This window comes from Pollicipes pollicipes, unplaced genomic scaffold (genome assembly GCF_011947565.3).
Source record: "Pollicipes pollicipes isolate AB1234 unplaced genomic scaffold, Ppol_2.1 Scaffold_4881;HRSCAF=5763_pilon_pilon_pilon, whole genome shotgun sequence".
Taxonomy (NCBI): domain Eukaryota; kingdom Metazoa; phylum Arthropoda; class Thecostraca; order Pollicipedomorpha; family Pollicipedidae; genus Pollicipes; species Pollicipes pollicipes.
This window is the reverse complement of record NW_023596576.1, coordinates 28,852,301-28,869,818: the sequence shown is the minus strand read 5'-3', so window position 1 is coordinate 28,869,818 and position 17,518 is coordinate 28,852,301. Positions and strand designations below refer to the sequence as shown.

The window sequence follows — 17,518 nt, the reverse complement described above, 5'->3', positions numbered from 1 at the left end:
ATTTGACCCCCACCCGAGCGCTTGTTAAGGCCAATGAACTGCAGAAATCAAGCGTTTAACTCCCGCATGAAATAAATCACCGGTGTCCTTAATTTGCAATGGCTTAGTGGGCTCTTTCTGAACCGATACAAATTCAGGAGGTTTCATAATGTTTTATCTGCGTTCTACAGACATTGAGGACATTCCGAAGATAGATTGCAGATCGATGCGTTTGATCGAGACTTGAAAATTCTGATTGTAAATCGAATGGTCAACAATGTTTATTAACATCGCCAAGCCATGTTTGTCTGGAAATGTTCAACATTCAGTCAGAATCGATTAGCGATACAATTTATGCAGCGTGGTTTTTAACATGCACACTCGCAAATCTTATCGACGAAAACCTCGACACCAGGCGTTGCGGTCTCCATAGTCCGCGGAGCGTGGTTAACTTTTCGTCATGGTCCACCGGTGGACGAAAATGATAACGGTTCCGAAATAATTACCCCTAACAACTTGAATCGATTAGTAATATAAGTTATGTGACATAATTTTGAGCATGCGTACTCGCAAATCTCAGTTTAACAAATCTCGACTCCAGGCGTTGCAGTCTCCGTAGACCGGGCAGCGTCAGCTCAACAGTTAGCACTGAGCCGTCGCCAATGAGTGGACGAAAATGATAACGCTTCTGAGAGAAGTACCTTTGAACGCTTCAGGACATCAAATCTTTCATGTACAAGGCAGTCTGGGCGCACATTTCACGTATGCGATTTTTAGACTGGTGATAAGACTGGATTGGCCTTTACAGCACCGCAGAAAAGTGCCGGAAGCTGGTGGTGAAACTGGAAGAGTAAAGGAAGATTTTCTATTTTTCATGTTTCTGTAACTGTTAATTTGTCCAGAAGATAGACTAACTCGGCGCCCGCCGTCTGGCGGCGCTTGCAGTGGCCGAAGCCGTTCGGTTTTACGAAAGCTGCAACCCAGACCATCGCTGTCCTTTTGCTCTTGAGGTTGCGGGCGGGCATGTTCAAACTTTTTGATGCACTTGTTCACCACTCCATTATGAAAAATGAGCGTTCTTAGGCAAACATGGGATGGCCTTATTCGTTTGAAAAAAATCGTTTCGACCTACTCTATTCAGCAATAACAAGACCTCCATTCTACTCAACAATAAAGAGGTCCCTTATTTCCTTCCGGGCAAAGGGTCCGTCGAACAGAACACCAATCGCACGTTACGGGTTCCGGTCAAGAGCCGAGGGACCACGCCGTCCCATCACGAAGCGTCTTTTGGCTGTCATCCTAGCGACACGGGGCGGGATCTCCTGGTCGATCCGGAGGCCATTGTAAATATATATCATATCACATTGTTCCCCTCCCTGACATGGGGGGCCATCTGACCCGCGCAGTTGGCCCCGGCCCAGCACAGAAACCCTCATTGACGCAACAACATCCCTAATCGCCAAAGATGGTCCAATAATTGTCACACAGGTTCCAGTTCCGTGCTTCTCTGGTTTCTTCAGACATATTGAGGAATCCCTGAACATATATTGTAGATTAAATGGGGTCCTAAGCTTGTACCAACATGACTAGTTCATGTTCGTCTTAAAATGTTCAATATTCAGTCAGAATGATTTCCGATAAAAAACTATGCAATATGGTTTTGAACATAACCGCTCGCAAGTCATAGCAACAGTAGGCTGAACGTCCGGCGTTGCAGTCTCCATGGGCCGCGTGGCGTCGGCCTGCGGCTGTGATACTAATTGATGGCCAATAAGCAAACGAAAAAGATGACGCATCTTGAGGAATATGGCTGGTAAACTAGGCAAATCGGCGTGTATATTAACATGTGGTGCAAAAGTAAGCTTAACACAACCTTAAACTAAAAGTGTGGGGGGGGCAGTTAACACTGCTGCCCCCCCACCTTGAAAAGTGGGGGGCCAGTGGCCCATCTGGTCCCCTGTTCCTACGCCCATGGCCGGAAAGGGTCTGTAGGCTATAGCCGAGGGCCAATATGTTTACCTGCCGGGATGTTCTCGCTTATTCAGGAGAGACCGCCCTTTATAGTCGGTCTCGGTTAACCTACCGACACAGTTGTGAAATGCTCATGGGTCATCTACATTAGTCTAGGGCGCTTCCAATTCTCTGCGACTTGCTTAGGCCGTTTACTCTTGTCGTGTGCACATCTGTTAATCTCCTTGGCCACGTCGGTCTTTCGGGGCACACCAAATTGGGTCTCGGGTGCTTTCTATATGAATGGAAGGCCGCACGCACTTGTCGGGGCCCCATCTGTTAACCTGTTCAGGCACACTCGATTGTTCGGGAGCCCCCGCACTGTGTCTTGGGTGCTTCCTATTTGAATGGAGGACCCCAAGCACTTGTCGGGGCATCCTCTGTTCGCCTCTTTGGTTACAATGGATTGTTTGGGGACCCTGTACATTAGCTCTTGGTGTACGAATTAAGGGTCCTGCGTTCCTGTCGGGGGCCATCTGACGATCTGCCGTGTGCACTTCATCTTTCGGGGGTTCTCCGCACTGGGTTTTGAGCACCTCTTATTTGAATGAGGGGCCTATGCTCTTGTCGAGCCCTTTCTGCTAGGCTGCTCGTGCGCATTCAATCGTTCGGGAGCCATTTACTTTGGATTTTGGGCGTTTCTTATTTGAATGGAGGGCCCTTCGCTTTTGAGGAGGGTCCTATCTGTTAACTTGCTCTGGCGCACTCGACCATTCGAGAGCCCTCTTTATCGCGTAGTGGGTATTCCATATTTGAACGGAAGGCCCTACGCTCTTGACGGGAGCCCTATCTGTTAACCTGCTCTGGCGCACTTGATCACTTCGGGGCCCTCCATGTTGTCTTGAGTGCTTCTTATTTGAATATATGACCTTATGTTCTTGGCGGGCCCCTCTGCTGCGCTGCTCGGAGCGGTGGCGAATACAGAGGGGGAGGGCGGGGGGGGGGGGGGGAGGGGGAAAACACTGGACCACGCCCTATGGACCATGCCGAGGGGACCCATAGACTTTGAAGTGGCCGATAACCGGCTGAAGGAACACATATTTTTAATTAAAAAACACAACAAAGTTGAACGCGTTTGGGCTTACAGACGACATAGACCAGTTGCAAACGAAAGTGCAGAGCTTATAAGCGAGCAAATTTAAATCTTTGCTGATTGGAGGGGCGGTGACTGAGGGAAATTGTGGGGTTCATTATGCTTTTCAGAAGGAGGACTAACGCTGTTGCCCAAGCCATATATGTCCAGTTGCTTGGTCAATCTGATCACCAAGGGACCTTCCACGTTAACTTTGATCTCTCAACATTTTTCCATTTTTCCGTAAATAATCTCAACGCTACTGTTGGGACACCCTGCTTCCATGTCTAGGCATTCTTGATCGATCAGGGGCCCTCCACCTATTCTTCTTATTCTCCCGAAAGGCTCTATACAGTTTTTCCGGGGTCCCATATGTCAACGTACACTAAGCTGCTCAGGAGCCTTTCATATAAGTCTCGGATTCTTTCCATGTGTTGGGAAGGCCTTGTGCTGTTGCTAGAGTTCATACAAGGTAAGACGCCGAAACACTCGATGCTCAGGACCCCCCTACCTTAATCGAGGGCTCTTTCCCCCTGATCTCATTTGCGGAGGACTTTTCACTTCTATCAGGCTCTTTCTGTTTACCTGCCCGGGCACTTTTGATCGCACAGGGGATCACAAATAAAAAATTGTTATGTTAGTTACCAGCCGCCCGCTGATTACATCGCCCAGCCGGCTAGCCGTAAACAAGCTAGGAATCGAGTCAGCGCTTGGTTTAATACTATTTAGCAGCGGACTTGAGTTCATGTTGTCTGCTCTTCCAAAACGCTTAGCCTCAAAATCACAGGATTTAACGTAATCTGGAGAAAATGAATGGGCTCCATGTATGTGCATGCATAATATGCCCAACTTTAGCACAGCAAGATGGGTTCCCATATATACTATATATATATATATATATATATATATATATATATATATATATATATATGCTGTTTTCTAGTTATCTTAAACCTTTAATGGCCGAAATGCGATGATAGTTTATGGAGGGGGCCCGAAACTCTAGGGGCCCCACAGCATTGCGTGTCTCCCCTTGACGAATTCCTGGATCCGCCCCTGGCTGTCCGCAGTCCGTGTCTGTTATGATGACATCATAGATGTACAACAATTCACAAATACGTTGTTCGGCTTACAGAAGAATACAACGAGGTAGTCGAGGTCGTCGACGAGCTTCTGCAGAGCATCCCCCTTAACTTCCTCGATGACCTCCTCCGTCTCAGCGTCCTTCACCTCCATCAGCCATGCCAGAATCTTCTCCTCGTCCTTCAGGTCACCTTGTGCGAGGCACAAATGTGTGACTACACACTCAGGTGTAGAGTTTGGCCAACCATTATCGCGCTGAATGTTTCGAATGAAGAAAGAGCTTACAAAACAACCACATCTATGGTGGATGTCTGCTTTACGTAAAAAACGCACAGCAAGCGAAAGCGGAGTGCCTGGCGGTGGAGGTCAACATCAGGGTGAGCTTATGTAAGTTACTGACACCGTAAATGATCAGATATTTAAATACCACATGTTACCTTTAACTCCCATTGTAGGCCCTTAACACCACTAGACTGTTGATGTGACGCGTTCCACCGACCTTTGTACGGAACGGGCTGGTCGTCATGGAAGAATACAATGGCGGGCCTGGAGATCTGATACTGCTTGGCCGCCAGCGAGTCGGAGCACTTGACAAATGTGATGCCGGCCTTTTCCGTGTCGTCGTCGATGTGCTCCAGCTCCTGCAGAATGATGTCTGCGTTCTTGTCTTTCTTTTTGTCTGCGTAGCAAGAACATGAAAGTGACAGCAAGGACAAAATATCCAGAGCGATTTTAGCAACATTGTTAAATTGCGGATCACTTTTGCGCGACAGTCGAACCACACAAACACTGTGGCCCAGCAAATACACAGGCTGGTGGCAGGCTACGCAGGTATCCTAGTTACAAGTTCGTAAATCCGATTTATAACGACCACAGGTTAAACACAGGCGATGCGCACAACTGCCGAATGGACTTCCGCTACGGCACGTAAATATCTTAGCACAGTCTCTCAGAGCGCCGGGGTAAAGACAACACGAGAGAGGCGAAACTCACAGAAGAAGGCTACAATGTCGTCATCCTCGTCCTCAATGAATTTGTGCAGCATGCGACCGTTGACCTCCTCGATGGCATCGGGTATCTCCAGCGTTTTGTCATCAGTCAACCATTTGAGCACGGCCTCCTCATCCGCTATTTTACCTGGGGCAAGGGAGAGTCGCCGTAAGCCAGCGCACGGTGCTGCCTGATTCCGGATAGATTTGTGACTGAGTTGGAAATTTGCAACAGATCGGATGGAATTTTTGATGAATAAACTAAATCATCAAACACGCGGAGGACAGCCCTAATTTCATGTCTTCCGCGCGTTTCAATATGACCACTTCAAGCATAAGCGTTTTATGCAAAAAAGTACCCTGCGTAGATTTGTATGTAGTCTTATGGCCTTACTGAGTTGAAGAATGTTATCACCCAAGTCGAACACATTTATATTCTGAATACATCTCCACTTCTCGTTGCAATTCAATTCCCCAAAAGGATGCGTGTTGTGTAGAAACGGGTTCCAAATCATGAATGCTGTTTGGAGACGTGCTCCCCTTCAGGTTTTTTTAGAAAAAACTTCCGAACGATGTGGCATAGCAACGTCAGCTTTAGAGCGGCTGTATGCATCTCAATAGCCGAATTTATGATGCAAACATGCATACATGACATCAACGTTCGCTGACCTGGAGGAGGTCAAATTCAGGTCATAGTTGTCAGTAAAGACAATGATTAGGGAGTCTTTTAACCTGATGTGACAACGCGCATCTAGACTAAGTCATACAGCCAGGAAATGATGCTTTAGGCACTGGGATAGACATGATTAGGATCAAAGGTAATTTCATTGGCCAATTTCATTGACCATTTTATTGACATGCGAAGGCGAGATCAGCATCGAAATCCAGCAACTTTTAATGGAAAACCTGTTTTGCATCGTATTTTTAGCAATTCCGTAACCACGAAAACATTACTGGATTTATCTGATTGACTTTAGTAAGGGCAGGGAGGTCACCGACCTAGAATGACTTGAATAGCTTGACCCAAAATGGCTAAAATGGCTCTACCTTTTGCTTTGCAGAAGTTTTCGCTTAAGCTAGTGCTTGGTGCAGATTTTGAATTCAAATACCGCAGTTTTTTCGAGAATTTTGGATTTAACTGTTAAATGTCAGAAACGTCACTGGCCTGAAATGAGAATCAAACTGGAAGTAAAATGAGAGACCTTTCTCTTACAAAACCTACCTAGGTCAAAGCTGGTTGCGTGAAGTCTGTGGTCACTTCGGACATATATCTCGGATTTGGTGTTGTTTGACCTTAGTTGACCAGGTCACGAACTAGACGTTGACCTATTTCACATAAATGCGTTTACCTGCAGTCTTACCTACCCTGTGACCTTGGTATCTATATCTCTTCTAATTTCGGAAATCTCAGTGGGGTCAAATTGACCCACAACCATCGCCGCCTGAGCGCCTCGCATTCAGCTGATCAGCCGGACGCGCTTCAGCATACCGTGTCATCAAGCTTTAGAGTCGTCTGGACAATGCTCCTGAAAATTACATCCCAACAACTAGCCTGACACCCCACAGGGCTGACATCAGACTGGAAGCCCTGCAGCCAGCCATCGATCCCGCCACGCCCACTCACCGGGATAGGCCATCCATCGGTCCCACCCGTCCACTTCCGGGATAGGTCACCCATCAGTCCCACTTCGTTCATTCGCCGGGGTAGGCCGCTCATCGGTCTCGCCCCATCCGACCACCAGGGTAGCCCAACCATCGGCCCCGCCCCGTCCACCCGATGGGATAAGTCCGCTATCGGTCCCACCGCCGCCCACCCACCGGGGTAAGCCAACCATCGACCCCGCCCCGTCCACCCAATCGGATAGGCCCGCTATCGGTCCCACCGTCGGCCACCCACCGGGGTAGGCCAGCGGCTGGCCATTTTTGTACAGCACAAGCGCCGGGAACTTCTTGATGCCGGCCGACTGCTTGGCGAAGTCGGTCTCCTCGGTGGTGACGAACACGATGCCGTGGTCGTCCGTCTCATCGTCGATGTTCTCCAGCTCGTCGAGCAGCCTGCTACACTGGTCCCCCTCTTTGCACGGACCGCCTGGGCACGGCAGTGGACGCCCGGTGAGATTCGGAACTGCGACGGTATGTATCCGCGTGCTCTTGTTTTGCGTTCAGGGGACATGTGCTGTTGTTTTCTAAATGCGTTTCTGGGTCAAGGAGTGCATTAGATCGAGCGCAAGGAATGGTCTCTTATGTCTGCTGCTATATGCGTGTCAATCACAGTTCAGATTATGTGTCTGCGTTAATCTAAGTGTTGAAAACGAACCTACGTTTAGGGCAGAAGTCTTGGAGACTGTTTGCCTTGTAAGTTTCATGGTGAACCAGGTCAAAACAAAGACAACAATTTTTTTAGAGCAGGTGCTTTCTAGTACTTAAAGATAGCCCCTGAATTGTCTGGGTGCAGAACACGGGTTACGGGTTACGGGTTACGTACTGAAATACACGGCAACATAGCCGTGGTCCTTAACCAGGTCATCCAGAATCTCGTCCGTGACCTCTTCAATTGTGGACGACTCCTTCTGGTGGATTAGCCATTCCAGAACCTTCTCTTCGTCGCTGAGGTCGCCTGAGGAGAGTGACACGCTCCAGTCAAACCATTTATGTATATGTATATATATATATATATATATATATATATATATATATATATATATATATCTATATCTATATCTATATATATCTATATATATCTATATCTATATATATATATATATATATATATATATATATATATATCTCTCTCTCTCTCTATATCTATATATATATATATATATATATATATATATATATATGTGTGAGTTGTGAAGCATCTTTTATGTGGGCAAGTATTCATATTTCATCGGCATTTGACCTCGCTTGGCAAATGCCTGTCCTGAAACATCTGCAGCCCACTCCAGCCTTCACACTGACAGTTTTTGCAGGAGTTTACTCAAACAACGACCAATAGTATACATTTACCGCTACATCTATTGTCATTGCTTTTCAGTTTATTTTGATCAGTGACTACAAGTGATGCAAACATACGACAATTATTCGTGATTGTATTATGTGCCATGTCACGCATGTCAAAATCCATGACGTTGCTGGCGCCAACCGAGAGAGATGGACAAAGCACCACCAAACATTTACATGCTGTGTTTGGGGTATTACATGAAAGTGAAGGGGCACAGTTACCTTCGTAGACGCTGGGAATCTGGTTCTCGAAGTACACAAGCTTGGGCATCTCCTCAATGCCATATTCCTTGGCTTCCTCGTCATTGTCGATCTTGACGAAGACGATGCCATGTTTATCGCACTCGTCGTCAATGTTTTCCAGCTCGACAAGCGTCTTCAGGTCCTGCTTGTCATCTTTGTCGTCTGAAGAGTTCCCGGTAAGTTTGCATTACAGTTACGAACGGCGCATTACGCTCCTCTCAGTAGTGTAAGGGTAAAATCCCTTGTATTCTTAATGAATAAAAAGTGGTTATGGCGTAACAGTATGGTTTGGATGAACACCGAACATCAACTGTAGTTGGCACTGATGCAAAAAGGTGGGTATTACAATTGACGTGCCCACCACACCTTACAGTTAACTTATGTACGCGTTATCAACCCGAAAGATTAACGACACATTGAACTCAAGTTTGAGGGCAGGGACGAATGACATTAATCGTGGGCTTAATGAAACAATTCAATGCGACATGAGCTTGTCTCAGGCATTCTAAACATGCCTTTTAATCGCCGAACATTTAATTTCATTTAACAACACATCCAAGCGAAATCCACATTTGGCAGGGAGAGGGGCCGTGGAGAAATCCTGGCCCCTCCGACGCGTTTAGCATTGGAGTGGACGTCATATTGGAGGACTCAGCTCAACAATGGGGTGGCGGTGTTTGTTTGTAGCGATTTGTGACGTGAATGAAACAATTTGGACAGACAATTTTTTGACGAGTGGCTGCCACACCTGGCTGGTTTTGGAATCCGAAATCATTTCAAACATATCATAGCTATCGGGCTTTCATGTCGTTTGCTGTGCGGCTGCCAGAGAAAAGAAGCTGAGTTCATGGCCACATTTACCGGATATGCCATCATCGCGTCCCATCAAGAGACCATCGGCAACAACGCTCCGGCCAGATTTTGTGGGCTAAAAATGCAGAGCTGGGACCAAACGAAGAGCAAAAGCGATCTGGCCTGAGGAGCAAAGACGACTCAGGACTGAAGCCTTTATGGATGGCAGGGATAGCAAAGCACATGACTCATCGCAAGAAGCCTCGGTCTATGTTTTCATAGGCGCGCTAGATCTGGCGATGAGTGCTCATCAGCTCATGTCTGAGCATTGTGGAACATGGGTACTCATCAGCTCATGCCTGAGCATTGTAGAACATGAGTACTCATCAGCTCATGCCTGAGCATTGTGGAACATGGGTACTCATCAGCTCATGCCTGAGCATTGTGGAGCATGCGTGTAGTAGTGAGAAATAAGGGGCTCAGTTGGGAATGAAAGGGCAGAGTAGAAGAGAGCAGGGGTGGGAGGTGGGAGAAGGCGGGGCCAAACAATGTACTCACGACCACCAAAAACTTACCAGCTGAAAACGAGAGGCGAAAACGAGAGAATTAGTCACTCAGTATGAATTGTGTCAGGAAGGATTGCACCGAATACGATACAAAAACATTGAGAGAGCAGCGACCACAATGTGATAATGTCATGGTTCAGGACAGCGAGCCTGGAAATGTTCGCGTTGCTTTCCTCTTCAGGAGGCGTACCTCAAAAGTTCATGACAGGGGGGGAGGGTTCCGATTCAGTGCCGAAAGGCTGCCTTGTCTTGCCGGGTTCCAGCACATTGCTTTCCTCCGAAACTACCCTTCACAGTCTCCATCAGATACATTCGTGGATCCCACAAATGAAACGTGATTCAGCGGAGCTTAAACAAACTGGAAGCGGATTTAGTGGGCTGTCCTGAAATATCAAAATGGATCACAGATCTCATTTCATTCAAAACGGATCACGGATCATTCGGTAGAGTTTAATAAAGCAGCTTGGGTCCTAGGGAGCCCTCGGTCAAACTACAGAAAACAGGCCGGTACGGCATGACAGCCACGCGGACTGCGTGCCCCACCCCACCCTTACCAAACTGCTGTAAGGTGTATGGAATATGGTAGTGCTTGTGCAAAGTAAGGCATGTCTAGCATTTAAGTGCCCTTTAATGCATATGTAGGCGTAATATACACGTGCCAAAATGCTGGCATTGAAAAAGTTGAGGTATACAAGTAACAATCAAATGGTCGAAAACATGCGATGTTAACTTACGACACGTAAGAACATGCGCGCTTCTGCGGCGCACTCAACCTTACTGCCAGTGACACATTTGTAGTTGTACCCCCCCCCCCCCCCCCGCTATAGTGAGGTACCGCATACGCCCGTGATAAAATATCGTGGTTTACATAAGAGCCTTAAAATATGGCACCAGGACTTAAGAACATAACTTGAACCATGGAGGATGAATGCAAATCATTTAGTCCATATAATTTTCCGATATAAGGAATTTTAAACCTGTTCTAAATCTGATAACAATTCGTCTCATTTCGGGCTGCTTGCAGCACCATGCGTTGTGATGTTAGGCTGGGATAGGAATATTTTAACGGGAGTGAAAATTAGCGTCAGACTTTGATAGCTTTATGCCAGGACAGGAGGAGATACCAGCTTGAGCAGCCTCTCTGACATTGGGACGTCATTTTTGTCCATTGAAAATTTAACAGACATTCTGCTAAAATGAATCCTGGAACTGGAAGGCCAAGTGAAAGAGAAATGCAATTTGTATCTTGAAAACTCCTTTGACAAAACCCCGGAAAAACTATTGACTCCCGCATGATTACCTCATGCATCTAAAATGTTGCCAGTCCCAACAAAAACCCTTCGGGGCAAAATTTCGATATTATTCTGGGATCCAAAAGATCCTGGATATAGAAGAAGGGACCAAGTTATGAGATCCTTGCAAATGTTCGGCAACGATTGCATTCAGTGCTCTTTTTCCATACTTGTTCAGGGACATCAGAGGTCAGGGAATTTCGAGCTACTCCCGTGGGCACAAATCAACCGTAGCAGGCGCAGCGGTCGCTGTGCCCGAAACGCAGGGTGTTAATTAACTGTTTTACCATCTGTCTACAGCGTCAGTTCCAAAGTTCAACTTACGAAATTGCATGACACCACTGGATGCATGACTGTGTTCACAATGTATGTCCAGTGTTCACACAAAAATATAAATATGCAATTGTCTGAAGCCAATACAATGGTATGCACTCGATGCCTAAATGTGCTTTAAGCTGCGCAAAATGAACCGCTGCAAAACTGCCTTCTCCTGGAGGATCATCGACAGGATTGATCATACTTACAGAAAACGGCTGCCACATAGGGGTTCCGCTCGATGATCTTGTCGAGCATCTCGTCTGTGATGTCCTCGATCTCGTCCGAGTTAACCTGGTGGACAAGCCAGGCGAGCACCTCCTCCTCGTTCATCAGGTCACCTGAAGGTCACACGGGTAAATGTCTTGATGAGCGGGCGGGAGGGGGAGGGGGTTGAGAGTGGAAAGTGTCTGAGGCAGTTCTAGAAACAGAATTTGTGGATTTTTCATCCACTGTTCAGTACAAGTTGGTTCCAGGACAGATGCCCAATGGCGCTTAACCGAATGTTTTTTTCACCGAAGAAGGAAAACGAGAATATGTTTTTGCCGCCGTGGTTTTCTGCCACGTTAAAAAGGCGAACGGCCAAATGGAGACAAAGATTATGACAAGGATTCTTTTTGACGACATGCAAATTGTTGAATGCAATAGGTCGAAATTCTAAATGGGCGAGGTTTTATCAGTCGGGATGCTAATTAGCCGAATGCCCGTATGCCGAAATGGGATTTATACGAATGAGACGGAAGGAAAATCATCAAATGACCAATCAACCTAAAGCTGTTTTCTGAAATTTTACTGTGATTGATGACAAGTATACGAACGTAACATCACCGTATGGGTAACTAGTCACTGGAATTTACTACGAAGGAGTTTAGTGGCACGCAGCCTATATTGCTAAAGACATAATGCACTTGGTTTCGTTTGGCCTTTAGTTAGTTTTTAACATAGCTGGGCGGGCCGATGGAACAACTGCCTTCAACCCTTTGGCCTGAGATGGCACATTACAGGTCAAATCTGTCGATATCCCGTCATGCCCATCCCATACAGTTTTTATTAATTACTCAGCTCCGCTTTCCGTATTGTCGCGGCAAGCTTAGTTCTTGCGACAACAGGCGGATATACCCGATTTGACATGCCAAAAGTCACATTTACCATCGTTCAGTGAAATCTATATCATATAGTTTGACAAAAGATTCTAAATGTTGTTTTCTCATCGCTTAAGATTGCTTGCTTTCCGAGACCTCAAACCTCGCCCTGATTCGACGTTTTTCATAACGCCTGCTGATGATGGGTCGATGCGCCCCGTGAAGTTTCCAAACTAACAAAGATAGAAACTAGCGGAAAAACGGTGGACTGCTTCCAGCAAGACCTCGCCGTTGTTAATAGGTTTTATGCTTTCATGCCAATGATTGAGCTCATTTAGCCAGGGAAACATGTCAAAATTTGCTGGAAGTCGAACATTTACATGCTTTGTCAAACTTTCTTATGCACATCTGTACAAGACCGTTGCGACCTTGTACATCCTTGCCTTGCAGCGACACGAAGCGTGAACAGGTGATGTTGAATTTTACATACAATGTTGTCTAATTCCATGTGTTCTGGGCATTCATATATAATACATGGCTGCGTTAATATAGCAGCGTCAGCCGGCCGCGCACAGTACGAAGATCGTCGGCTGCCGCCCGTCGCCCGCGCAGGCAGTAGAACGTCACGCAGTGCTCCTGAAAAACCGCCGCTACGCAGAAACCAACAGAGTTATGGACACACCTTCGGTTTCGAAACACACGCAATAGATACCTCATAGGCTTCCGAAAATTTGAGCGCGAGTGTACGACATGCCAGAAAGGTATTCTCAGAAAACGTTAAGGCAGGGGGGGAAGCGCATCGACCCACTTTAGGGGCGAAAGTTAGGGCCTCCCATCGTGAGTTCAGCGCAGAAAACGCCCGTAGAGCGAGGGTTGAATGGCGATTGTCTAAAAACTATGAACAAAATTTTGATGCCAAAGAATTCAACGAAAGAACATTTGGTTGATTGGCACTGAGCCCGCATCTCAGCTGGACATCCCGGCAGATTAATATTCGACTAATCCTTTAGTTGGGTACCAATTTTTTCAGTACTTTTTAATTTAGTTTAGGTAATTATAGTTCGATTCCAGCATACTTTGCCTGGTTCATATAAAAATAACATTTTGGAAAATGTAAGTCGACTCAAGAATGCCGCGGCAATTAGCACTTGATTAAAAAGCATTTCGACCAATTTGCATTGCGACTTATTAACATTTCGCCAAGGTGACACATGGGCAAAAAGACGTGAGGAAATTGCTCGTCAATTTTAATATATCCCCTTATTGACACGGTGGCAAAAGACATGTCGACAAAACAGGATATGGCCAAATGCATTCGGCAAATAGACATTCGGCTAGATGCATTTCGGCTATTTGTCCGGAAATCATACAATCGACTTGACAAGATATAGCATTGCGACACAAGTGTCACCGCGACATGTCATAACACCGTGGCACGTTCCTTGTGTCATTGTACCCCGGGTTTACTCCGGTCATTCACGACTTCGACCTACCTTTTTTTAATACTAAATCATACCCGAAGGATGCCTTCCTCAGAGACTCGCAAACGTAGCGTTATATGCTGATGCCTTCCAGTTCCTTAAGAGGGAGAGTTCCAATGCCAGCAGACTACAGTAACGCGTCATTTCCCTGACACGGGGCATGATACGAGCTGCGACCCCGCCCGTCAGGCTTAACCTGCTCACCGTCATACAGGCTACAGGCCCGTCAGGCTTAACCCGCTGACCGTCATACAGACTACAGGCCCGTCAGGCCTAACCCGCTCACCGTCATACAGACTGGGAATCTCGTTCTCAAAGTAGACGAGCTTAGGCAGCTGCTCGATGCCGTACTCGGTCGCCTCTTCCGTGTTGTCGATCTTGACGAAGACGATGCCGTGCTCGTCGCACTCGTCGTCAATGTTCTCCAGCTCCTGCAGCACCTTCTGCGACTTCTTCTGGCCCTTGTCGTCTAGAGGACAGCGCCGACCGAAGCGGTGTGAGCGGCAAGAGTCGGAGACGTGCGAAGTGTCATGCGCCGTGACGGGTGATACAGATGGTGTCATTTGCAGGCATGCCTGCGTAGGCGGCCGGAAATGACTGACAGGCAGACCGCGCAGCCCACCCCACCCTGGGAGCGTCGTTGTGGGATCGTCGTGCATTGTATGTTTGACTCACAAAACGTGGAGCTCATATGATGAGCACATGGAAAGGAATAAAGGGATTTCAGAAAATCGTTTATCTGAAGCTATTTTGTTTTGCTTGAACTAATGTGAATTTCAGTTGTGGGACTATATACATAAAAACAAAGGGCAAACCCTTTGTATTTTCTTACATGCGGGATTTCGATGAAAGACACCCAAAACATGTTCGGAAGAATGTCGAATTGGGCATGCGAAAAAGCGGCTCCACCCAAGGGAAACTTTCGACTGATTTCGCAGCTACGACTCATGTTGGCGCATGCGCACAACCACTGCTGCTGCGGTCTACGGCGTGGGGTCAGGTGTCTGCACTCTGCCGTCCTGTTCGCGTTTGTGGGGTTCAGAGGAGCTGTGTAAGCGAGCCTGTCTCTAGGGGGACAGGAACACCGCGTCAAATACTCACAAAACAGGACGGTAACGTCGTCGTGCTCAGCTGGAAACAGACGAAACGTGATGGCTTTCTCAGTACGGCGACGGCGACTACAAGTGCACCAACTACACGTGACACTGCATCCTGCCGCACGAGCTCCCACGGCCGCTCGGGACGATCACACACACATGCAGCGACTTACGCACAGACACAGCACACAGGGTGTCACGCACGCGCACAAACATCACGCAGTGCAACATTCACGCACACATCTTCAACTTAACACGTGAACGCAGGCAAACACGACACAAGGAAATGCTTACACACAAAACGCACGCAAATACGCACACCTCACACCCACGTAAATCTGCCAGTGGAGAAAATCCCGGGTACCGGTGGAGTGGGTGAGGCATATCTCGTCCAGGTAGATAGGAATCGTCTGCGCTTCACCACAAGTGATGTTTTTGGCAGTCCTATTTTACAGATGTGCACGTTTTTGCGACATATTGAGCTTTAAACGAGTGGTATATAATACGTTTACGAATACAGGCCTTGTTGAGAGTGGATGATGAAAACATGAAAAACGCAGCGATTTCTTGCTTTCGAGAGGCTTTTTGAACCCACGCACTTGTTGCATATTTCCTGGCGTAAACACCGACCACCACTCGTAAAATGACCCATGGCCCCTAAAGGGCCATGGGCCAAAAGCTGGCCCCTAAAAAAAAAAGGGGCGACCAGCATGCCATGATCAGGAAGGACCTCCCTATCAGCGCCGCACAGTTCATTGGCGGAGGTAAGGTTGCCAGGGAAACCACAGCTAAGGTCTGGGCTTATGGGGCACGGTTGCAATTGACGTCCCGTACCTAACAAAGACAGTTGTTCATGCACTAAAGCTGAGGTACGCTGCACGAGAACATCAATCGTCGTGCGGCCCAAAACGCCGTCCGTTTTTGGGGGCACGAATGATCTGATTTAGCTTTCGTCTCGTACTTCACGAAGGCGAGCCACTTAATGCCTCACCGCCACCGTGCAGAGCCACCTGACGACTAAGGTCATCTCCCACGCCTATTCCATTGACCACCTGACATGTCACTCGGGAACAGTCAGATGGGAACGGAGAGATACGGACGGCTTTGGCCTGGGCTGGTGGAAGAACTGACTAGTATCACTACGTTTTACGCACGAAGGCCACGTATCCCGCGCGATATCTCACACTCAAATCGCTGTCGTTGCGGGAGAGAATGCGTATATCCAACGACCAACATACAGAGGCAGCATTCACCATAAGGTGTGCATCGACGTGCATCGCCGTGGCACAAAAGCCGCATGGGCGCTCTCTACACATGCAGAGAATGGTACGTCGTTGCGTGCTGACATCACATAACATAAACGTGTACTCGGTGAGGTCATTTTCAGTGTTGACCTCGCTTCTCGTGCAGCCCTGCACAGGTTCGGTGGGGAAACAACCAGGTGTCGAGCAAAGCAGGAACAGTGCAGCCACTATAAATCCCGTTTCATCTTTAAACGTCAGGTCAGTGGCTCGTCCAGACTGAGCTGGAAGTTTGCTCTTCTGTCTTGCCCTGCAACGATGCATATTTCCCTTTGAGGTGCAAGAGGGGTTGATGGGGTTGGGGCTGAAAGGCTACTAGTTGCAGCCAGAACGTTCTGCTGCTTGGAGGAAATATTCGATGTGATCTATAGGAAAATAAATTTCGACAGGATACCACGTGCACTGCTCCAATTTTTTCAGCAGTATTTGTTTGGGACTAGAACTTGACTGAGATATAATGATCACTGTCTGAGGCCAAGAGACCTGAGAATCACGGGACCATTGTTGATGTCGTTGAGGGTACAAACCCTAGAGTTTTTCCGGAAAACCCTTATGCAACTAAAATAATATGGTCTGATTTAGATCGGCGTTATGAGAACCGCAGAGCCGCGCATCACCTTGGAGCGTTTTCAGTGAATGCAGAATGTGTCAGTCAGTCAGTCAGTCAGATCCGACAGTTTGATTCACTCAGGCTTGAGACGTAATGTCACCTCATACCTTCACAGCTCATTTTTCGTCACCTGAGGAAGCGATTTTTTGTGATCGCTGACGTGGCTGAGCAATCTCCAAAAGAAGCGGACTAGCGACCCCTGGATGAGTTGAGAGAAGGGGACTAGCGACTTCTGGATGAGTTGTAATGCAAGTGCTTCTCGGCTAAATCGGTTCAGTAGCTCGTTCAGTACAGCGACAAACAGAAGAATCCATCCAGAACAGAGGCGAGAGAAGGAGTCTGTACAGAACAGAGACAGTCAGAAGAGTCCATACAGAACAGAGACGGGCGAAAGAGTACAGACAGAGCAGACACCAACGAAGGAGTCCATACAGGACAGAGACGGGCGAAGGAATCCGTACAGAGGAGAGACGAACGGAGGAGTCCATACAGAGCAGGGCCTGACGGAGGAGTCCGCACAGAACAAAGACGGACGAAAGAGTCCATACAGAATAGAGACGAACGGAGGAATCCATACAGAACAGAGACGGACGGAGGGGCTCA

At 47.5% G+C, this 17,518-nt stretch overlaps 1 protein-coding gene across 12 annotated transcripts in view; it reads right to left on the bottom strand.

Moving 5' to 3' along the window:
- hlk (hulk) overlaps positions 1 to 17,518 on the bottom strand; it is a 78,979-nt gene that overhangs the window by 28,823 nt on the left and 32,638 nt on the right. For all 12 annotated transcript variants that reach the window (XM_037224954.1, XM_037224952.1, XM_037224953.1 and 9 more), the window contains exons 10-17: positions 14,194 to 14,376; positions 11,554 to 11,685; positions 8,359 to 8,541; positions 7,619 to 7,750; positions 7,031 to 7,222; positions 5,138 to 5,281; positions 4,644 to 4,823; positions 4,195 to 4,335 (exon numbers count right to left, since the gene is read on the bottom strand). In XM_037224954.1, coding sequence (XP_037080849.1) covers positions 4,195 to 4,335; positions 4,644 to 4,823; positions 5,138 to 5,281; positions 7,031 to 7,222; positions 7,619 to 7,750; positions 8,359 to 8,541; positions 11,554 to 11,685; positions 14,194 to 14,376 — 1,287 coding nt within the window. The remainder of the gene's footprint in view (positions 1 to 4,194; positions 4,336 to 4,643; positions 4,824 to 5,137; positions 5,282 to 7,030; positions 7,223 to 7,618; positions 7,751 to 8,358; positions 8,542 to 11,553; positions 11,686 to 14,193; positions 14,377 to 17,518) is intronic.